Here is a 22,018-nt window from a genome sequence, read left to right as displayed (position 1 = left end):
CTCCAAGAAAAGCTCTCAGTCGATCATCGAGGAATCTTTTAAAAACAAAAGCAAACACTCACTGTCATATGGACCCTCAGTGTTGTTGGCAGAATGCTGCCACTTTTGAATCCGCCAATAGCAATTGTCAAGTGACTATTGCCAGCAGTAGTCAGAGGCCCGTGACAGAAGTCGTCAAAAGTCACGTTGATAGCACTCAATCCATCTAATTGATCGCACTTGCGAAGCCTCACAAGAGCGGATTTAGCCAACCAGGAGTTTGATAGAGTCGAGCACAAGTCACAGAAAGCTGGCCGACTGATATTTTGGACAGCGGTGTCGGGTAATGTTAACCTTCTTCTGGTTTCATACAGTTGTAGTGTCGTAGTGGAGCTGAAGAGGGTTGACAAAGGCATCGTACCAACTGGCTTGACTCGATATTGAAGAGGTTCAAGTTAATATTCGAGGCTCGGAGAGTGCAAGATGACACATTTGACATCAGAAGGTGTAGCTAGAATGATCTTTGCCATAGCTGAGAAATGTAGTCAAAAAGAGTTGAAAATGCTCACAACACTGTTTTTTTTCCGACTTCTGCCATTCTGCCCACTACACTATAGCACTGGTAGACTAGACTCAAAGTACTTCGGCTGCCAAATGTTGGCAAGAGCTATTAACGTATGTCACGTGTGTGCGTTACCTCAGAGGTCAAGACCTCCGGCTCCAGCACCGCTTGGTAAGGTATTTTCTGCTCGTATATAAGGCTAAGCACCTTGCCATCACACGTTTGCTAATGCCCACTACGCAAACCCTGCAGTCTCCCTCCGCCTACCACACTTAACCTCCAACCCGCACCCTCCGGTCTTTCCCGGCCCGCGCCATGTGCCAGGCCTAACCAACCGCGCGAAGCCTGGCGCTGCCTCGCACCTCGAAACCTCACCAGCACCCCCATGCCAGAGTGTGACCTCCGGAGGCCCTCCCACTACTTCCTGTTTCCGCCCAGTCACCAGGAAAATGTCGGAGTATTTAGCCTTATTCTACCTAATAAACCACATAAGACGGAAGGTGATTTAAGAAAAATGCAAGCAAATTTGATCACAACGAACACAACATTATGGAGATATGATAATTTTATTTCCAAATACATTAAGGAGACATGTCTTTATGTTCTAAGCTCGTGCAACTTCGGTAAAGGATCTTGAAACGGACAACATATCGAACTTCAAATTCATCACTGCTGTTCGAGTTGCCGTTTGCGAGTGCGAGAAGGTTGTCCTGTAGTAGTTGCGAGGGGAATACTCATGTTTTATCCGGAAAGCGAGCTCACGGGTGTGGCAAGGGATGACGGTGGTACCAGTGGAGGCTCGTGTTTTGGAATACCTGGCGAGGATGATGTCGATAAGATACGAACAGTACGATCCCCCATATCTGCAGACCTAAGAGATGTGGTTGCAACGTTGAGGCTGGAAACATCAATGCTGAACTACTACATGACAATGTGCCCGGCGTTGTCGGTAGGATGAGTTGGGCGGGCTTTGGTGGAGGACAGCAGTGGTCATACGAGGGCATGGGCACTAACTTGAAAAGTGCGCCTTCAATGACTGGAGAAGGACGAAGGTAACAAAAGTGACGAATGAGTGGTGTTTGGTGCGGTGGAGGTTGACTTGGGAGCTAGATGAGGACTCTCAGTAAAGTGATGGTAGTGAACAACCCAAGTTGTAGGCTGAGTCACCCTGCAGAGCAAGGTCATGTTGTCGATGGAAGACTATCGATGATTTGTTTGGAGATAAGAAACAATCTAGATCTAAAATCTGGGAACTCGGAACTGTAGCAATTGCAGAAATTCAAAGCACCGACCATATCGGAGCAAGGTTAGAAGTTTCGCAACGCGAACCCCTGATTGCAAAGCAGATTGAGGTTTAGGTGACTCCGAGCTCGTCATTGCTGTTCACGTTCGCGTTAGCTAGCGCCAGAAAGTTGTTAGACCGCCACTAGGTTCCTGTTACTCGCCGGTACATGTGTTGCATGTGAAACTGCACTGCTGCAGTCTGAGTTTTTGACAAACAGGGCTTTTGCATCCAAATGCGGTCAAGCGCGCGCTTTGCGGAAGTACCTTCGGAAGGGTAACAGGGCGCTCCATATCTCTAACGACATCTCTTGGGCGCTCTTGGGCGTCTCTGCAGCTAGTGCCGGGCCTAGTACCTGTTCTTTTCATATACGGATTTACCAGCATCACCACCTCCTTATCAAGGCGCCAGTGGCATACCAGTTTTGATGCGCTCTGCCAGGGAATCACAATGCACATACTTATACCGCCTTATCACACCCAGCTTGAAAATGCACGTTCGGAACCGTTGTACCAGTGGCATATACTAATAACAAGGAGGCCACTCCACTTCTATCGTTTCACCACTATCAGCAGTTACGACTACCAAACTCCCCTCGTGAAGTATAAACTTTAATAATAGGTACAGCAGTGATTGTCGAGCAATATTGAAGGCCTCTTTATAGATCTGCTAAAAATAATGACACCCCCATGTGCTGCATGACGTAATACAAAGATATAGGTCATGACTCCTCTTCACGGTGAACTTCGGTGTAACTGGGTGCAAAAATATGCATCTCCCAAGAGCAAATCTACGACATCGACGGAGTGATGGCCAGGTCTGGTTTTGTTTCTTCTCACTCATGAGACGAAAAGATGGTCGACAGGTAACCAGAACGTTTAACGCCACTTTTGTATGATAGTAGGAATCGAAAACAAGCCAAAATGTTCGAATGTAAGTGCTGCGCAGCACACGAGTACATGGCTGTGTATCGATACTGCCTTCACGTGGTCTTATTGACCAACTGTTGTAGGACACTGTCTATGAATTCGAACCACCTGGGTTGGACTATAGAATTTTTTGCCAGCGCGACTTCTCGCACTGCTTTTGGCCTGGCCAGATATCGAAAGCTTAAGCAAGGCAAAAACCGGGGGCGCGAGTGCTGAAAAAAACACAGGTTTGAACGTTGATTCTGATCCCGTACAGATAAGATGACATAACTGATCCGTGCCAGTCTTTCGAGTGACGGAACGCAGTTGCACCAGTATAAAAAGCGGGGGAGAGTAGCATTTGTCTACTCCTCAGACTCAATCAACATGTCAACCCTCACAATCCCGAAACTTGCAGATGAACTCTTCTTGCGACCCATCGTAATATCGATGAACAGCTTAGCCCTGTCAACCCTTATGTCCTATGTCATGTCCGCCAACGGAAGTATCGACTGGAGACCGGTACGTTCATCAATTTAATACTGAATAATATCGCTGATACAATCGTCTCTGCAGATAACCATCTGTGTTACGTCGGATATCCTTGCCATGGGTGCTGACCATCTTAAGGATAAAGAGGAGGAATTTTCGTCGGATTGCAATGATACCAATGACCCACGCCTCGCCTCTTGGTTTATATATGCACGAACCTTCCTTGCCGCCAGCGCTGTACTCCTTGCATTGGCACTATCTCAGTGTCCAATTTCGACGCTCCTCACCACGGCAGCGTTCGTCGCCCCTGCCTTGCTCTGGACCACTCCGATCAGCTTCAAGAAGTTTACGCTGATCTCGAGGCGTCTCCTCGGGAGGTTTGGAGAAGACAAGCACCAACCTTCTGCATCTGCGCCTGTCCTTGTTATTAAACGCATCCCTGGCATGAAAGCCATATTTAATGGCATCATTCGAGGGTACGTCTGCGTGTTCGCCTTGAATGATGCACGCGTAAACTAATGCTCTTCAGATGTGGCATCTACACTGTGGTCCTCTCCGTGTTGTCAGGATCAGGCAATCTGACTAACACGCTGCCGTCTCCATGGAGTGTTGTTCAATTAATGGTCTGGTCGACCGTCAACCGCTCATGCCACGCAGTAAGTAGACATTATATGATCACATGATTTGACCCTGATCATGTCCATAGATCATGACTGATGTCCGTGATTTCGAAGACGATATGAAAGCCGGCGTCCCCACTATACCTGTCCTTCTCGGTTCCATACTTAAAACGAAGGTCATATTGACGGCTTGTCATATGCTGGTTATGTTAGCTTTCATCGAAAACCCATACATTATGGGAAGCTGTGTATTTGCTGCAGCTCTTGTGTGGATTCTCGGCAAACACTCGCCGAAAAAGGCGTTCTTGTTTAGCTCTCATTCACAGTCCTTGTTTATTATCTGGTATTTGTTGACGAGGCAGTATCTTCAATTATAATCAAAAAGTACCTTAGAAACTTGTTAGAAACGTCTCTAGATGCAACTGACTATCGAAGGATATATTCATAGTCAGTTGCGTAGATTATATCTTTGTTGTCGTCTCACCATACTCATTGTGTTAAGTTACCTACCTAGACATCTTATGTGCATAAGCACAATTTCCTGACCATGATAACGAAAATTGCACCGTCACACACGACCGCCTTGCAATATCGTTCAGGATCCACCACCAACGAAATGATGAGCCATAAACTCAACATACGCTGATGCCCTGCACGACAGCTGAGCTCCCCACTCATGCCTTCGACTGGACCAGCCTTATCTGTGTTTATTGACACGACGACCTGGTCTCGACCCGTTCCACTGGCATGCACCCCTCGCAAGCCACAACGGAAGCGCACTTTTGACGAGAATGCTGTATAAGGGGATGGTGTAAATGAATCCAGCAATTCTCCTTACCTGCAACTAGTCCTCAGTGATCCAAGAAAGTCACAAAGATGATGCGAGCACATGTGCAGGCATAAAGCAGATTTACACTCGTAACGCAGAGTTTGACTCGCTGTTCGAGTTTCTGACTGGGCCAGGCACGCGCTGGACCATTGACGATTCGACGTTTGACATTTTTTTCGGCTGAGAGAGATTTTCAGTCCTAATGATCGTCACGGTCGAAGTTCTTGTCTGGACAATGTCGACATTAACCCAGGATATTCCACGTGGTTGCGCTCAGTAAACCCGTTCGCGGCTTCACTAAGCACAAGTGGCAGCCCGAGGGGCAGGTGTACTAAGGTCCTAAACTTTACAACAACATTTTCAAATTCCGAGGGCCGCGCCCCAGACTTACTGCAGGAATGCTAGTCAAGTTTAAGCGATCGACGATAACTGAATTTTAAAACGTAGCATACCTAAAAATTCAACCTCGAGAACCCGAGAGCACCCACTACTTCAAGTTGGTGGGGAGGATGTGTCCAGTAAAGCGCAAGTACATCCAGATAGATTTGAGCCGTCACAAGCAGTCAAGGCATTCCTGTCAATGGAGAGGTCGAACTGTAGTGGAAACTGCCCTGCGTGGAAGAATGCCAACGAGATGAAGGGCCTGGTTGATCGATCGCAGAAGTGTTCAGCATAAACATGACTCGTCAGTCATCCTGGCTAACACAAGCGTGATACACAGCCCAAAGTATCTTGCTGGACTATTGACACGCTCTTGGTCAATGGTTCGAACTTCTAACAGACCATTATACTGATTTATAGGGTATATACCAGTCTTCCTCGAGCATTCCGGCATGGAGAACCAAGGTGGTGACCTCGTTCTTTGGCCAGCAGCAAGGGGTAAATTGAGGAGCGAGAGTATGGGCCGTTTGGGATGTCGGGAGTAGCATTTGGCTTGATAGCAGTGGTTTCAAGATTTGATTTCATGGACGGTTTGTTCATAACAGTGTTTCGAGAGATGGAGACGGAGAGAGGCACGGGCTGCAATAATTAAAGCTTGAACTGATGGAAATTGAATATTGAATGGCCGCACGTGAGCGCTTAGCGCCACGCAGTGACTTGAAGTTCGCCTGTAACGTGTAACGGGTCAGGTGATGCTAATTCCTAGACACTGCTACTGGCGCATATTCATTGTATGCAAGAGTGGCTCAGAGTGGAGTTCTGTTGGAGGTCGCGACTCACCCAGGCTCACCCCGAGTGCCGACCGCCCCAGAGACTGTCAGACCCATGAAAGCAGGTAATCTGACGAAATCATTCATGAACTTCCTGTTCGTTGACTCTTTTTCTGCTAGATAGCGCCATAGCACTGTAATACTATTCACTTTGCTTAATGGAAAGGTAAAGCCTTCAACACAAAAGTTGTCATTTCCCAAGTTCGCACCAAGAGTCCGGGAAGTTCGATATTCAACTGCAGGAGATCTGTGATTCTGTTCCGCTCTGGTATACTTTCACTAAGACTTTGCGACAGGTGAACTGCAACTGTGACTCGTCAAAAGCACTTGTGGCGTCAATCTCTTGTGTCGATGTGTGGCGGAATTGCAAGCAAGTTTCTGCAGTCGATGATGCCATGTCGTGTTCACTGACCTGTCTATCTTTTTTACACCGGCATATGCAGTATCGGCTGTTACATTTGTGGTACTCTTCGCACTCTTCACAGCTGGTGTCACAACCTCGGATCCTCAATCTGGCAATTCCAACCCTCTTGATGTTGCCCTGTCTTCCAAATTATCATCATGCTAGGTAAGGTGTACTTAACTCAAAAATCTACAGATCGCAGGCAGATTTGCTAGTCGTTTCCGCAGCGAATAAAATATCGACTGCAACAGTTATGGGTAAAGATTCAGCTACATGTGGGTCTGTCCCTCGCACGTTCTCTATATCCTTACGGCGGTCAGTGAACTGAGACAAAAAGGAACCATCTGTTTCCCAAGAATAGATCTACGTCGCTGACAGTGTTGGATAGGTCTGTTCGTTCGATCCATCGCTGTAGAAAGTGAATGTCGACAGGCAACTAGAACGTTTGCTGTTTAGCTGAGCCAGCTTCTATCCGACATTTTGGGAAGCCACTAGACGCTTCTCAGAACCAGCGAACCTTGAATGAACGGGACTCGAATGCACACCCGTGACCCGTAGTAGTAGTATGCACGCCAGAAATGGGGATAAGTTGGAAAAGTGAGTGCTATATTACTTCTCCCCTCTCCGTTCGGTTCTGATCGACCCAACGAGATATCAATCTCGGATATAAAATGAATTGCGATCAGACCGAGCCCGAAATCTCGGTTGGACTCGAGAGCTGATGATGTCACTATCAGCTGCTCGATCAAAGTAGTTGACGGTCAGCGACTTACAACTGTGAGAAGCCGATAGGTCCGCATACATACCCGGACCGGGTGTGGCGTTGCTGTTGGTGGACCATCTTCACAATCTCTACTTATCGATACGCACCAGGAATAGAGACTTCAGTGATGACATAACCATAATGTAAGTGCTGCATATTTGTGTACCCAGCGCACGTTACATGATCCTGTTGAACCAACTGGTCTGGGACTCTGTCCATGTACAACCGGATTCGGGAACGTATATATGACTTCCTAAATTTCGCGTTCTGATAGTTTCAAATGGTATCTCCATTTGTTCTGTCACGCATACTGTCAAGAATATTGCACTTCGAGTCCCGAAAACACGGAGTTTGACTATCCCACGCAGAAAATCTTTAATGACCCGAGAACGATTTGTGCCGTTAAACTTGGTCGCCCGGGCCCACTATAAACAGCAGCAGACTGGCATATGTTGAAGCTCGAATTGAGATGACAATCCTCACAGTTACGAAGCTTTCAGATGAGCTCTTCTTGCGGCCCATCGTGATATCGATGAACAGCTTGGCTCTCTCGTCCTTCATGTCCTACGTCATGTCCGCCAGTGGAAAGCTCGACTGGAGACCGGTATGCTCACTGATTCAATACCGTAGGACATCGCACTCAATTTATATTCGCAGATAATCATCTGCGTGACATCGGATGTCCTTGCTATCGGCATTGACCATCTCAAGGATAAAGAGGAGGTCTTTTCGTCTAACCACAACAATGCACGCGATCCACACCTCGCATGTTGGTTTGTATATGCACGAACCTTCCTCACTGCTAATGCTGTGCTCCTCGCATTCGCACTATCTGTATGCCCAATTTCGACGGTCCTCGCGACGGCGGCGTTCGTACTTCCTGCCTTGCTTTGGACTACTCCGCTCAACTTCGCGAAGTTCGGGCTGGTTTTGAAGCGCCTCCTCTGGAGGTCTGTTAAAGACGAGGACGAGCACCAGCTTCCTGTGTCCGCGCCTATTCTGGTTATCAAACGCATCCCCGGCATGAAAGCCATTTTTAATGGTATCATTCGAGGGTCAGTCTGCATGTCTACCCTTGAACGTTGTACGCGTAAACCAATGCTTTTCAGATGTGGTATTCACACTGTTGTCCTAACCGTATTGTCGAGATCAGGAAGTCTGGCTGATACGCTACCGTCTCCGTGGAGTACTGTTCAACTGATAGTCTGGTCGACCGTCAATCGCTCATGCCATGCAGTAAGTGGACAGTATATGATCCCAGGATTTAACCCTGACCCTGACCATGTCTATAGATCATGACCGATGTCCGTGATTTCGAAGATGATATGAAGACCGGCGTCCCCACCATACCCGTCTGTCTTGGTTCTATCCGCAAGACGAAGGTCATACTGACAGTTTGTCACATGCTTGTTATGTTGGCTTTCATCGAAAACCCATACATCACGGGGAGCTGCCTATTTGCCACAGCTCTGGTGTGGATTCTTGGCAAAAATTCGCCGAAAAAAGGCCTTTTTGCTGAGTTCTCATTCGCAGTCCTTATTCATTATCTGGTATCTATTGAAGAAGCATGCTTAGCTTTTCGCGTGTTGGTCGTTCGAAATATTTTGTTCTTGACCGCGAAATTTGTCGGAATATTATAACGCCATAGAGACGTTTCTGGGTTGAATACAGAGCGTGTTATATCGACTGTCGTTTATTGTATCTATTGCGCCAGCTACCGGAGACTAGACGGTCATCAAACAAGACATTATATACTCTAGATCCGTGCACGATGTTAGTTGTGCATGAGTCCTATTTCAATTTGATAGATAGATGTAGTCGCGTATGCATGACAGATTAGCAATGTTGTAATTTGTTCTCGTGCCTATTTCACTACCCAAAGCGGCTACTTAGGCCATCGTAGATCAGGAATATAATGGCACTGCTGGGTATTGCTCGAGCAACAGTAATACCACACCCAGCGTAAAGCCCCTTCACACCCTGCGCCCTATACATTGCTTTCGCGGTGCCAAGGAACGTTGGCTTGGGGGCATTACTGCCTCGAGGACGTAAGTCTTCCTCAGTTTGCATCGTACTCTTGATACTGTCGGCGGGGAACATAGAAAAGTTGAATACACCGCCTGCGCATGCACCAGACAACGCAGATTCCCATGGGACGATGTCTTTCCGTGTAAGCTCGGAGCCGCGCCGCTTTATTAGCGTTGTTCCGACGAACTCTTTTGTGGCGAACCATGCAGCTCCACCACCGCATTCACGAATGAGGGTGCCAGTTTGGCCGAGCCAAAGGCCGCGGAGGCCCTCTGTGCGGATGACGGACATGAGAACGGCTATAGGACCGGGAAGGGGTCGAAGGATGGGTCCGAGGCTTGAGTCTAGGGTTGCTGCTGCGGTAGATTCAGGTATCGAGACTGAAAGCGGCTTGGGAGCAATCATCTGTACTTGCATTTTACATTTTACAAGCTCCACGGGTGTGCTAGTCGAAAATAAGCGTTAATTATAACTTGTATACCAGGCGTGGGTGACTTGCAGTAAAAAACTAGTGATGGCGCCTGCGCCTGCACCAGCCAATGCAAGCTGAGGTAACGACAGTTCGTGTGACAAGGGCTGGGAATTGATCTGCCGTATCACGTTTTGAAGTTCACTATATGACACGAACAATGAAGCATTCTCCAGCATGGCAGCCACTATTGGTGCCGGAAGGCCCTACAACCAGTATGAGCTCACGCCAACAAGAAGTTCTATTGAGAAGAGATTACATACGCGGTAAAGACCTCTAACGCCTTCATTTTCCCATGTTTTGACGAGACAGTCTATTGGTCCATTGAATCTAGCGGTGGTATCGAGAACTTGAGATTGTAATCGCACTTTTGTCAAGTCGAATGGGTGCTCAAAAACTTTGGAGACCATGCCTGCGATCTGTGTCACAGGAACTAATTGTTATTCATGCGGCTCAAGAAAACTTAAATCAGCCTCGAAAACGCACACTCCCGAACATGATATCCTTTACTGCTCGCATCGCAGATGGGGGCATTGAGGCCCAAGATAATGGGTCGGATGCTACCTCCATGTTGATAATGAATGGGGTGATGAAAGCAGGGAAAGACGGACTTCAAGAGTACTATGCAGTCAGTGCATGAAGGAAGTGCTGTACACGTGCTGTACCGTCGGTCCGCCGCTGTCATGCTGATTAACGATTAACGAGTTTATTTGGCTGAACCGGTTATGTAAACCTCAGCCTCAGTGACTCGGAGTGAGACCAAGTAACTGCAAGAATGCACAACTTCGGTATACTTCGTTGGGTTCCGTGTAAAATGTACAACTCCGGCATACTTGGACGTCGGAACTACCACCTTTTCTGGTACGTCTAGTGCGTTCCCGGTGATCCACTCATACTTACATTCATACAAGGATGTCAACTGCAGACTCAACAATCAGTCCCCTCTTTGCTTCAACATCACGTCGATGTACTGTCTATCATTGGTATGCGGGTACATTAACATGCACGGACTATATCAATCGCGCGTCCGATCTCATTGCTTCGACCATCTCATCACTAAAATTGACAATTCTCACCCGGTCATGCCCGCAAGGAGGGAACCCTCAAAATACTACGCTTGGACATGCAAATCACCTAGCGACTTAAGTGATTGGCCGAGTGACTACCTGATGCAGGGCTCAGGCTGGTCATGGCGACAAAGACCTCCAAAACCCTGTCGGACCTCAGTGTCACGCAATTCCATGCCAGTCCTTACTCAGCTCTCCACGTCGAGTTGACGCACATGTCTCTGGCAAATAACTCTATCCCGGTGTTAGCTCGATGCTGTAACAGATAATGAAGCCTTCAGACTGGTGTGGTTGCTTCAAGGACAATGTACTCACGTGTCACATGGCCCACATCCACTGGTAATCTTCACAAAGCGTCCCTGTACGAACTCCACAGGCGTTTGTACACCGAAAAGCGCAACTCCGCATGTGTCTGTCCACCGCAAAGCACAATGACATGTCCACCGCCGGGAGTCGTATATATACCTACCCCAATACCTACCCAGCATCATCATCACCCCAAGCTGAATCACACATTCACCTCACAGAATCAAGTAGTACCCCCACTCATATTCTTCTATAACCAATCATGTCTAAGGTAAGCCCAATCATGCGCATGCTTCTTGCACTAACTTGAAGACTGACTGTTGAAATACTTAGTTCTACGTTTGTTCTGCTGGCTGCAACCAAACTTTCGCTAGGTTTCCCGACATGAAGAAACATGAGGCCACACATTCAGCGAAGTACGTGTTTCTCCTCTGTAGTATACAGCTCACTCACTTATATTCGGTCACGCAGAGGGTACCTCTGCACCTGGCCCGGGTGTGACTTTGCGACAATGCTAAAAGCCAGCTACGACATCCATTCTGCTAAACAGTACGGCTCAATCATCCCCTTCACGGATTCCACCTGATGAACGATTTTACTTTATTTTATTTTAGTGCGGGCGAGCAACGCCACATCTGTCCTCACGATGGTTGTGACTTCAAGACTCACAACCCCTCCCTTCTCACGTGCCACCGCAAGAAAAAACATGGTTATGTTCCTCTGCCGCGCGGTCGTGGTGCCACCTCCGCAACAGAGTCCCAGCCTCCAGCACAGCCCCTGCTCTCTGGTACATCATACCAGTACCAACCCCCACCTATCCACAACCAATCGTTGGGAGTCTTATACGGGTCAGCAGATACCGCGGACGAGTATACTATGTATACCGGACCGGCTCGGGCCCAAAATGGGTGGACTGAAGGATGCATGTGTCCTGAATTGATGCAGAGGCGCCCTTCGGAGTTTCCGGGGTATGATTATAGGCGTCAATAGTTTGCATGATCTCGAAATTTGACAACTATCACTTCTTTCTTTCTTTTTTTCCTTCTTTCTTGACGGTGTTTTTTCGCTCGTTTATGTCTGGACTCGACACCCTTCCACTCGTTTATATATCTCATTTATCACGTATCTAAAGTACTTTGCGATGTTTTGTCTATAGCTAAAGGCTAATACACTCTTTTATCAATGTAATACGCTCCTATCGTTAAATCGTGGTATGGACACTGGTACGGGACGGAGGTGTCTATGGAATACAAATAGAGTATGGTTGTGTAAAATTAGGAGCCCTTGGCTCTAGCCAGTACTGTCACAATTCACACATGGGACTCCCTGCTTTCAAAATCTGCCTTCACGGGTAGCCCAGAGTTTTGCTACTGAAGAATTGAGCATGCCTTATGTCCATGAGTGTCCATGCCGATTCTCGCCGGTTCCTTGATCAAACCCATCTCGGGCTTCTCCAGCGAGTCCCTCACACTTCTCCAATCATCCCAGGCCTGCGCTTTTCCATTGAATACTACCTCCCTTCCAGCGCTCCGCTGGGGGCCCTGGGGCATGTAACTCTCACACCGACTGGACTGGTATACGATAACCTAACACACCTAAGACACAGCTGACAGGGTGTATCGCATCTACCCTCGCGTGTTCCCAACTATCCCTACAACCCTCGAGTTCAGCAAAGTTCAAACAGAGTTCCTCCAGGGCCATGATCACAGATTCTTCACAGTACTCTTTTGTCGATACTGTTGACAATGATAGTGAGGAGAAATCATTTGGTGATGCAAAAATGTTCCGTACAGAATGTCGTCCCAAGTCGCATATCCTTCGTGTGTGGCCCATGTGGAACCATGGCGCGTTGATATGCACATCGATGCTCTTTTTCGCGCTATGGATGACATTTCTATATACTGTGAGTGAGCGGACATCCTCCGACAGTTAACATATGGTGTTGATGATCTGTTACAGCTCAAGTAGTGCTGTCGACTCCATGGTCGTAAGATTCAATAGAACCCTCGACTTTTCTTCTATCTATCATAGCCCTCCTTCCCAGAAATCGATGCCGCTTGGGCCAGGATAACTCGCGATGGTGCGTCGTCCAAATTTTCCTGCCACCTAAACCTCAGTGCTGCCAACTCGCTTGAGGATATTCTCAAAGCCGGCGAAGTAGATTCACCTCTCAAGGTCAAGTATCCAACCAAACTCACTTGCTTGCGAGTCGCACACCCTCCTTGTTTTCTAACGTCGTGCTGGTCAGTCCTTTGGATCAGCTTTTTAGTGCCGGTCGTGTATCAGTACTCACTTCTTTCAGCGTCCAGGCCCCAAATGTTGTTGTTTGAGTCGCGCCTCGATTCTGATATGTCTGATAGCGAAGCCACAAAAGGACGATAATGAAGGTTATAATTAGTATTAACATCAACACGGCTATGACAACTGACTTCCATGGGATACCGGTAATAATTTCGAGTCACCATTAACTATGGAGCCCCACATGCGTCGTGTCGAGTTCCTCATTCCAGCAAGAGCGGTAATTAGCGGCGCGTTTACAGAGGGCTTACCCCTGCAATCAGAAACTGGATCCTGGAACCGAACATTGTTGCAATTTTTGTCATCAAGATCTGTGTATAAGACCTTGATGTGATATGCCTCAGCAAGAGTGAAATATTAATAATCGAGGGTGCTGATAACGCCACCACCTGATGTGAGTTGACGCTGACTTTGTTCAGCCTCTCTGAAACGCGTACCAATGGTGGAAAGGACCTGGGAGAATTCGTACATAGTTGATACTAGTGCATAGGACGGCACGGATCCCGACCACTACCTCATGGGTACCATACAGTCAAAAGTCAGGCTTACTAGGTAGCAAGTATTTTTCGTGTTTAGTATCGACTCGTCCCAGTGATATGGCAGGATCAGCATCAAGAACTACTGGTATTAATAGAAGTAAAGTTTCCTGATTTTCATTTGAGTCCTAGTGCTGATGTGTATTTTTGGCAGCTGATGGTGCTTGCGTCTTTCCCGACTGCGGTCGGGTTGTCGTGATCTTCAAATTATCATGCGAATGCGAAATACAGCCTCAGTGTTCTACGTTGATGCGACCAGTGATTTTCCTAAGTTATATGTGGCTTTATCTAACAATATATATAGGGACCATGATGGAACATTTGATCCCGCAGAAGTAATTCGCATGAACCCCCTGGCATGCATGCTGCTCCACATGCACTCCGAATCACTCACTCCTTCAAGTCATGCTTTGGAGCCGAGAAAAGTGTTTTGGAAGATGAATGGGTTTGTGCTGGCGAGAAAGCCGTGCTTGACCTGCGCACAGATTCTGAATCGTTCGCACGCAGCGAATCTAATTCACGATAGAAAACGTCTGAAGGTGAACGGGGCGCTTGTCTAACTTCATACTCCAATATATTAACGAAAACCTGTTCTATATATAATCGTATATCGGCATATATGACGATATTTGCAACCGTCCTCTGATCGGCGGGGTATTGTCCATCTTACATATCACTTTCTCGTGTGAGAGGACTTGCCCCATGCACAGAACCGACCCGGAGATGAAGATTCGGGCTTGATAGTCTTGCCTGTTGGGGTTGTGAGTGATGATTGATTTTTCAATGAGGCTGAGCACTGATTACTGTGATCGTCCACTTAGAACAATCCCTTTTCAAAAGTTTTGAGTGGATAAGGCTTCAACCAATTCAGGTGACCTGAGTCATGAGCGGACCTCGTAACGAAAAGGTATAAAGTTCTCTTGAAGATTCCAATGTAATGCATTGACAAAGTACCAATCGCACCTCTTAACTCAAACATGAAGCTTTCTCTTGTCTTCAGCATGCTCGCGTCCATCGTCGCTGTGGTTCATGCTGTAGCGTACCCCGCGCAAGGTGAGTATTCATAACTCATCACCATGCGGAGGTTGACAAGCGTAAATTGCTGCTAGATGTGGGGAAGCGTGAGGAACTTGACGTTGACTCGGATGAGATCTATTACACTGCCTACTGAACTTGACGCCAGGTTCTACGCAGGTGAGTTATAGTTGTATGTCTTCTTTTGTGGGAATCATCCATCATGCTAGGTCTGGCATCGCCGCAGCCTCACCCACACGTTACTTTCCTGAACATCTATATATCCCTTATCTGATTGCTTGGTTTCTGACATGTTGCGTGCCCATGTAATACAATCCCAGTTGCCTCACTCTTTTGACTTAAATACAAACCCAGTGTTCTTGCTACTAAGCCATGTATCTGCTACGTGCGCATTGCATTACTTTCCAACTGTATGTTGTCACTTAAGTCTCTCCTGTACATCAATGCATCACTCCGACTTGTCGCCGTCACCACGTATGTAGACCGTGCCATCAATGAACACGATGCCATTTCGCAATACTAATTACCGGATCAAGGACCAAGATTGCTTAATATTATTACAAAACGTATCTGAAATCCCTATTCTGCCTATCTGTCAGATCCAGGAATTCCTAATGCAGACAGAATATCAGCATTGTACACGGAAACCAATCGCCGATTCGGAGGACGCACCTTGTCAACTTTGACTTCCACATGCTTCCCATCCTCTGTGATTCGCTCGATAACATATTCTTCTCCGTCATCAACAGGCTCTGCATCGCGGATTCGATTTTCCCGGACGAGAACGGCACGGATGACAAGGAGAAGTAACGGGCAGGCGACGTAGCATGTGCCGATCACAGCCCATGGGATGTGGTTGCTGTTTAGTATTAATTATCTTTCCTTAAAGTCCGATGAAATGACCTACCGCGGCTTATATTGTGCCTTCCACATCAAAGGACCAGCTGCGTTGCCAACGCAGTAAGCCGAGAGTATAGTGGCGTTAGTAACAACCTGCAGGTTGGTTTTCACTTGAGGAGCGAGTTCAATAACTGGCAGGAGTACCTACCTTCTTTGTATGACCAGCAGTCACGTTATTTAGCCATGATAATGTCAGTACGAATCCGGGCACCGGGAATCCAGCTTTGGAACGATGAGCATAGAAAAACACTACAAGCATCACACGCACCTAGGAACTGGCCGGCAAGAAGTCCAGCCTGATATCATGTGAGATACAATATCAAAGACAACTTGATGAACTCGCAGAAGCAAACCACGCACCTGATTCGACCAAGGAATTAGATTGACCAGCAAGACGCCCAACCACGCCGGGACAAAGTACATAGCAGCGACGTATGCTCTGGAATTAGGCCGTCGTATTGCAAGCCGAACACCAGTGAAGATTGTCAATATTTGAATCACACCAGGAATACAGGACAAGAGAGTTGTCTGTAGATAGCTGAATCCGAACGAAGCAAGGATGAGTGATTGTTGATTTAACATTGAGCTAGGCACATTGCATAGAGCCGAGAGGAGAGCGAAGAGCCATGTCTTGGGGTCAGTCAGGGCTTCGATCATTCTAAAGATGTGTACGTGAGGGATGAAAATCACAATTGCATCGAATACATACTGCTCCATCTTGAAGTGTTTGTTTTCCACCCCTGTTTGGTTTTCCTATGCTAATTGTAAGATAATGGCTAATATCATAACTTAACAGACATACCTTGAGGCGCTGCACGGCTTTCACTCGCTCATCGGGAGTAAGGAACCAGGCATTCGTAGGCGAATCAGGAAACAAGAACCTTTATTAGGTGAAAACGTCTCGGTTATAGAGATTAGGCGCGGGGAATATCTGTTTCATAAACTCACCAAAATAAGATCGCAAGGATCATCGTCATTATAGCGGTGATGATCATAAGCCTGCGATCTATCAGAGTAGAATATGGAACAATGAAAATGAAATGGCGGACCATTGCCATGGTTCAAACCCTGTGGTTTTGATGTGCAAAACACCAAAGCTGATGAAACCAGATATTATTTGGGCTAGATTTCACTGGCTTGGGCAGCAAGATCGAATATACATTTGAGTAAGCGCACCAGTGCCAAGCATCAGAGCTAGATTCCAAAGCGTCCAATTAGTCGACTTTGTCAATCATTTGCAAATGGGAGCTTACACCAATACCCAACCCGTAGCGTCTGTTCCGTCCGCGTGTAGAACATGGAGCTAATGATCAAGAATCCAGCAGTGATCGACCCCTCACATACGCCCAGCAACAAGCGCACGACAAGAAGCCCACGAAAGCTCTTGCACGCTGCATGAGATGCAAGTACAACTGTCCAGATGAAGATATTGATACTGTTACATGCTGTCAACGGTGTTCGCATTGATAACGCCTGTGAAGCCTACCTCATCCACTTCCCGACCGGGAATCTTTGAAGGGCAAGATTCTGGGGATACTGGAAGAGAATGTAACCAAGATAGAATGCAGTGCCAAGCCTGAAAGATAGTGTGAGGACTATGCAAACTCGAGTAGTGCATGTGCCTCACCAATTGTACCTAAAGACAGTTGACCATTAGACTTACGACTCCAAGGATAGGGATATCTTACTCATTCGTAGTCAGGTGCGCGGCCTGCCTGATAACACACGTCAGTGCCGGTTCGGCTGGTCTCGATGTACAGTCCTTACTGAATTCCAAGGATGGCCGCAGAACCCAAGGTTAACTTGTCCATGAATTGGATCCTATGCGCACGTAAGCGCTAATCTGTGGTGAACGCAGCCAACTAACCCGTAAAGAACTGAACAGCAATCGTCAGATGCAATCGGTTTAAACAACTGAGTACCGAGCAGCCGACTAACCACACATCAGAGGCATGACATATCTATCGATCTTCCTCCTGGAACGAAATATTTTTGAACAATGCTGATCTTCGTGCAGTTTTCAGAGCGTACCTTACTCTCAAAGCCTCATCGGGCTCAAGAGTTGAATTCAACCCAGCAACTAGCTGAGCGCCAGTATCAACTTCAGACACGAAGACCTCTGCACGTTTCTGGTCTTTGAGTACACCACTAGAGGATTCCAAACTCATTTTGAGAGGACGTGAAGGTGACACCTTGAAGGAAGAAGCTTCCGGCGCTTGCAGGTTGATTCGCCCATTTATACTGTTTCATTGGGCATGTCAAAGCATCGTGATAACGATGACGTGAATCCCTGATGGTCTAAGCGGCAATTCATATCGGGCCTAGCTTTCGGTTCCATGAAGCGAACACGCGCATCCACGCACTGACACTCACCAGTCATCGTATGAGTCCGACTTTCCCTGTCACTGGCAAAGTGAGTACTTCAGGAACAGGAAAGTAAATCCTCACCGAACAATTATTTATGGTCACGGTGTGCAACAAGCGTTGTTTCAGGTCCAAGAGTTTCCAATCGAGTTCAACTTCTCGTGTCGTTTGCTCCCCTTCCTACGTGAACAAGGAAGCCCAACTTCGAACATTCTACTGCGGATACCTCAGAGCTACGATAGGCAAGAGTTGTGACTTCTTTGATTTTGGGTTCAATTAAGAGATCGTATTTCTGTCAAGGCGCTCAGCTGGATGTTGGTCCGTGACATGGCTCACATGGCGGCACACTCAGCAATCCAGACCAGTATAAAACACAGATTGATGCTCAACTCGTCAGCGTATGACCCACATGTTATGTTGCGCTGTGTGTGGAGCTGGAGACTATCAACACATGTCACATTTACTCATGGATGGATGTCATTGGGAGTCTCAGACATCGACAACTTGAACTCACTCGTTTGAGTTCCAGGCATCTTTCTGTGAGCCTATTATTTCATTGTCGACTTTATAAGTCATGCACGGAAATGGTCACTGAGCGCTCGCTTTTGTTCAGCATTCCTACTTCCTGTGAAACCCTCATCGGCATATTTTCGTTCGGAAAAGTTAAGAATTCACATGTTGTACCCAGACGTCGAGCGGTGACAGTGAGTAGCGGCTTGGGGCAGACGTACCTTTGACAAAGTTGACAAGCCCTGGCACTTTCACGCGTCGGATCAGGCATCATTGATTTTGACTGATCGACCCTCCAAATCACAACATAAATACCACGACGAAGCTCCATTAAGGCAATGCCACAAAATATATGTGCTGACTGCACATTATCTGTGATTCAATTTGTAAAATCTAATGTTGACCATCATTTCCCTGCTACACATCAACGCTGGTTGACACATGCCCGCACTCTTGGAGAACGATTGTACTCATGCGAGTTTCTCCGTCAGAGTTGGCCACCAGCTTAGCGTTATAATCTCGAGTGCTAAGGACGAGACGTGGTCCCAGGACAAACATCTGCACGAACTGGACCATTTGGTAAACACCGTAATAAATGCCAGATCTCACAGAAGTTGAGCCCTGTGGAAATGATGAGTGGCCGGGTTTAAGGTGCAGATGCCAGTCACAAATTAACGCACCATGAGGTCTGGAGACAGCAGGCCAATGTAGAAGACTTGGTAAGCGACAGCGTTCGTGTAGATGATACAGTGCTTTTATGGAGATCATGCGGGATGTCCGTTCCTTGAAACAGAATCATGACTCGGTCACAGCATCCACCTATCGTCACGTCAATCTAACGTGGATCGCTGAGCTTCGGTAGTAATAATAGTATATTTAAGCTGTGCATGGCAGGGCAGAGTCGCTGTCCACTTCGACGTGAATGTTCCCTTGAAACATGCAGTTGGGCTGACCACAGTTTGATTCTATCAAGAAAAGCACCTTCGAAAGTCAAGGTTATGCGTAGCAGATGCACGCATTTAACTCACTTTGTGCAGCGAGCCTGCCAGCAGATTCCGGCATGTGTATGATCATCGAGCACCACCATCACACTGCAGTTTTGAGATTATCAATAATTATTAATAACGAGTGACCTGATTTTCAGATAATCAAGAAATCTTCCCTTTTCTAACCCGGTGCTATGCTCATTCCCACTGTCCAGGGCCTCCTACTAGCGCATGTCTGATTGCCAAGAGGACGCCGACTGTCAATCAATCTCCGCACAATCTGAAAGCGAGATTAAATCAATCCTTGAATCTTTGAAACAGCATGTAGCATCAAGCCCATCTAGAGAGCAGAGATAAAAGTGTAGCAACACAGCCGGTCGTCAGCACTGCCCGTCTGGCGAATTTCTAACGCGGACAAGTTCCCGTTGTACCATACGACCATATTATAACGTAGCAACGCACCAAGGAAGGGGTTTTCATGGTAAGGTAGTCCTCCACAGTTGCATCAAGAAAGACGCCTTTGAAACTCAATGATTTTAGCATGCACACTGGATAGACTAGCCAGTGATCTTGAGGTGGTGCCGGTGTTGGATGTGCTCGATGCTGAATGCACAAGCGATCGTTCCAGAAGATGTTGAGCGATTTTTAAACAAGATTGAGTAACTCCTACCATTGGCCCTCGATGATAACCAAAAGTTCGGGGGAGGATGATGATCCTGGCTGTGCTTTTAACGTGGTGCGGAAACGATGATTCGATCACAAATAGAGATGTTCTGTGGACATCGCCGTTGACGTAATGGCGAGATGCAAGATCTGAACGGCCAGTGGGACAGATATCACGGGCGTCTTGGAAGGGGGAAGAAAGTTGCAATTAGAAGATAAATTCAAAACACTTCTCCAGCAATAGTAGTGAAAAATTTCTGTATCAAGGTGATGAAGATTAATTTGTGCATTCATGACGACTATATGTTTGCAGGGAACAGATTAAAGACGGTCTGTCCTACAAGCACGCAGTCATGACGAGCGCAGAGCGGCAGGGATAGTGAATTCAAAGTCCTCTGTGGATGATTGGTCATGTGTGCGAGAAATATATGATATCCTCTCGGCGTTTAGCATCAGAGTGAATTGATCACTCACAATAGCGATCGGATTGCCACGTCGAATAAAGGGTCCCGGCTGAAAGACGAAGGCTAGGCTGTTCTGTTGGTTTGCAATAGATGTTGCTGACGACGTAGCTCGACTGATGTTGCGATCTAGAGTGCTCCTATGGAAACCTTGAATACACAGACCAGTTCTCCGTAACCGACGATGAGACCCAAACCTGAACCGTAAAAGAAAGCTCCAACGGCCTAGAACCTTTGTTGATACCTGCAGGAAAGACTGGCGGGATATTTAACTTGCAGGAGTGTCACATAAAAGCGAGCCAAGATCCGTCAAAGACCAAGAGTGAGATCTCTGAGATGGTCAATGCATGCTGAGTATAATATAAAGGAGTGGCGTGATGACGACTTATTTTCTCTTCGTCGTGGACAGGTGGTGTGACGTCTCCGAAAACCTTCTCTAGCCGATGGGTGCATGCTATGAAGTGCAAGAGCGATTTACCGTTTGATACACTTTCAGTTGTTCAGGATTCTTCAGATGGTCTGCGGTGTGGGCGATAGTCAATTTTGTTGCGAAGTGCGTGGTGTCGTCTGGCGGAGATTATGAGGTAGCGGTGCACCCCTTCCCCATCAGGAAATTCACGCATTACTTAACGCACTTTTTAGCTACTTGTCGCAAAATTTGGTTATTGTTCTCACTCGTATGTACTTGCTTACTTGTACCGTAGACAGTACAAGGAATAAAAAGCTGGCAATTAATTATGTAGTGCAAAAGGACAAGAAGCAAGTACAGTAGATATGGGAACTCGTGGGACTGGGAGCGGGTGATTATGATGCTATCTCGAAGGCATGGTGATCTGTGAATTTGTTAACATAGTATGTGCTGAAAGCATCGTAAGAATGAAGGTACTGTATGTTGTTAGGAATGAAATCATGTCCGTAGACAGGAATTAAATGTGCTGCTCAGTAGACTGTCTTGAGATGAATGATGGCGAGGTTCGGGGTGCCATTGTCATGAGTGCTCAGACAGACTATCCACATGCTGGTGTCCTCATCAGCATGGTCACCAACCTTGTCAAACCATTGAACAAGGGCACATGGATACATGACCCAATTAAATTTGAATGAAAAAAAAAAACATTTAACCCTGGTGACTTCAAGCCCTTCAATTCCTTCAAGCTCTGGATTGATGTTGACAAATACGCAATCATTACACACATAGACATTCTGCCAGAGTGGACATGCGCAAATCTGTTCATGTCACATGCCGCTGATGCCACTGGGATCACTGGGGGCATAAAATGTTGCAGCCGCAGAATTGAAGATGTGAATACTCCCATCATGTTGAGGGCAGTTGGTGGCAGGTACAT

At 47.0% G+C, this 22,018-nt stretch overlaps 10 protein-coding genes across 10 annotated transcripts; 6 read left to right on the top strand and 4 right to left on the bottom strand.

Moving 5' to 3' along the window:
• The first annotated feature begins 192 nt into the window (after window positions 1–192).
• On the top strand, window positions 193–1,175 carry BJ212DRAFT_491157 (uncharacterized protein). Its single transcript, XM_041343330.1, has 2 exons — window positions 193–712; window positions 794–1,175. The coding sequence occupies exons 1-2, from the start codon at window positions 463–465 to the stop codon at window positions 1,048–1,050; spliced, it is 507 nt and encodes a 168-aa protein (XP_041190228.1). The 5' UTR covers window positions 193–462; the 3' UTR covers window positions 1,051–1,175.
• Window positions 1,176–3,118: 1,943 nt separating this feature from the next.
• BJ212DRAFT_1277301 (uncharacterized protein) lies at window positions 3,119–4,220 on the top strand (the record flags this gene model as incomplete). The annotated part of the gene is made up of 4 exons (XM_041331353.1): window positions 3,119–3,253; window positions 3,308–3,699; window positions 3,753–3,879; window positions 3,930–4,220. The coding sequence occupies 4 exons, from the start codon at window positions 3,119–3,121 to the stop codon at window positions 4,218–4,220; spliced, it is 945 nt and encodes a 314-aa protein (XP_041190227.1).
• A 3,173-nt stretch (window positions 4,221–7,393) lies between these two features.
• On the top strand, window positions 7,394–8,805 carry BJ212DRAFT_490960 (uncharacterized protein). Its single transcript, XM_041343329.1, has 4 exons — window positions 7,394–7,653; window positions 7,707–8,104; window positions 8,159–8,285; window positions 8,342–8,805. The coding sequence occupies exons 1-4, from the start codon at window positions 7,519–7,521 to the stop codon at window positions 8,687–8,689; spliced, it is 1,008 nt and encodes a 335-aa protein (XP_041190226.1). The 5' UTR covers window positions 7,394–7,518; the 3' UTR covers window positions 8,690–8,805.
• Window positions 8,806–8,921: 116 nt separating this feature from the next.
• BJ212DRAFT_1277360 (mitochondrial carrier) lies at window positions 8,922–10,080 on the bottom strand (the record flags this gene model as incomplete). Its single annotated transcript, XM_041331357.1, has 4 exons — window positions 8,922–9,522; window positions 9,559–9,752; window positions 9,810–9,965; window positions 10,033–10,080. 4 exons carry the CDS (start codon window positions 10,078–10,080, stop codon window positions 8,922–8,924), a joined length of 999 nt encoding a protein of 332 aa, XP_041190225.1.
• A 237-nt stretch (window positions 10,081–10,317) lies between these two features.
• Window positions 10,318–11,002, top strand: BJ212DRAFT_490938 (uncharacterized protein). Its single transcript, XM_041343328.1, has 2 exons — window positions 10,318–10,407; window positions 10,472–11,002. Exon 2 carries the CDS (start codon window positions 10,512–10,514, stop codon window positions 10,821–10,823), a length of 312 nt encoding a protein of 103 aa, XP_041190224.1. The 5' UTR covers window positions 10,318–10,407; window positions 10,472–10,511; the 3' UTR covers window positions 10,824–11,002.
• A 179-nt stretch (window positions 11,003–11,181) lies between these two features.
• On the top strand, window positions 11,182–11,909 carry BJ212DRAFT_1301825 (uncharacterized protein; the record flags this gene model as incomplete). The annotated part of the gene is made up of 4 exons (XM_041333184.1): window positions 11,182–11,190; window positions 11,253–11,335; window positions 11,391–11,468; window positions 11,534–11,909. 4 exons carry the CDS (start codon window positions 11,182–11,184, stop codon window positions 11,907–11,909), a joined length of 546 nt encoding a protein of 181 aa, XP_041190223.1.
• A 2,665-nt stretch (window positions 11,910–14,574) lies between these two features.
• On the bottom strand, window positions 14,575–15,105 carry BJ212DRAFT_1373163 (uncharacterized protein). Its single transcript, XM_041336353.1, has 4 exons — window positions 14,998–15,105; window positions 14,863–14,947; window positions 14,737–14,806; window positions 14,575–14,660 (listed from the first exon to the last, which is right to left on the bottom strand). The coding sequence occupies exons 1-3, from the start codon at window positions 15,078–15,080 to the stop codon at window positions 14,750–14,752; spliced, it is 225 nt and encodes a 74-aa protein (XP_041190222.1). The 5' UTR covers window positions 15,081–15,105; the 3' UTR covers window positions 14,575–14,660; window positions 14,737–14,749.
• A 188-nt stretch (window positions 15,106–15,293) lies between these two features.
• BJ212DRAFT_1589249 (MFS general substrate transporter) lies at window positions 15,294–17,856 on the bottom strand (the record flags this gene model as incomplete). Its single annotated transcript, XM_041342452.1, has 19 exons — window positions 15,294–15,399; window positions 15,461–15,647; window positions 15,696–15,781; window positions 15,837–15,910; window positions 15,957–15,984; window positions 16,049–16,346; window positions 16,398–16,441; window positions 16,491–16,569; window positions 16,637–16,687; window positions 16,738–16,810; window positions 16,865–16,882; window positions 16,942–17,123; window positions 17,175–17,264; window positions 17,316–17,324; window positions 17,377–17,403; window positions 17,456–17,509; window positions 17,556–17,565; window positions 17,627–17,664; window positions 17,720–17,856. 19 exons carry the CDS (start codon window positions 17,854–17,856, stop codon window positions 15,346–15,348), a joined length of 1,539 nt encoding a protein of 512 aa, XP_041190221.1. The 3' UTR covers window positions 15,294–15,345.
• A 131-nt stretch (window positions 17,857–17,987) lies between these two features.
• BJ212DRAFT_1373156 (uncharacterized protein) lies at window positions 17,988–18,785 on the top strand. The gene is made up of 4 exons (XM_041336352.1): window positions 17,988–18,012; window positions 18,065–18,101; window positions 18,171–18,591; window positions 18,666–18,785. Exon 3 carries the CDS (start codon window positions 18,365–18,367, stop codon window positions 18,572–18,574), a length of 210 nt encoding a protein of 69 aa, XP_041190220.1. The 5' UTR covers window positions 17,988–18,012; window positions 18,065–18,101; window positions 18,171–18,364; the 3' UTR covers window positions 18,575–18,591; window positions 18,666–18,785.
• A 2,691-nt stretch (window positions 18,786–21,476) lies between these two features.
• Window positions 21,477–22,018, bottom strand: BJ212DRAFT_1448324 (uncharacterized protein; the record flags this gene model as incomplete). Its single annotated transcript, XM_041338529.1, has 3 exons — window positions 21,477–21,557; window positions 21,621–21,899; window positions 21,983–22,018. 3 exons carry the CDS (start codon window positions 22,016–22,018, stop codon window positions 21,477–21,479), a joined length of 396 nt encoding a protein of 131 aa, XP_041190219.1.

The sequence above is a fragment of the Suillus subaureus genome (genome assembly GCF_016647635.1).
Source record: "Suillus subaureus strain MN1 chromosome Unknown BJ212scaffold_28, whole genome shotgun sequence".
Classification (NCBI taxonomy): Eukaryota; Fungi; Basidiomycota; class Agaricomycetes; order Boletales; family Suillaceae; genus Suillus; species Suillus subaureus.
The sequence above is the reverse complement of the archived record's forward strand: the minus strand, read 5'-3'. Positions and strand labels throughout refer to the sequence as shown.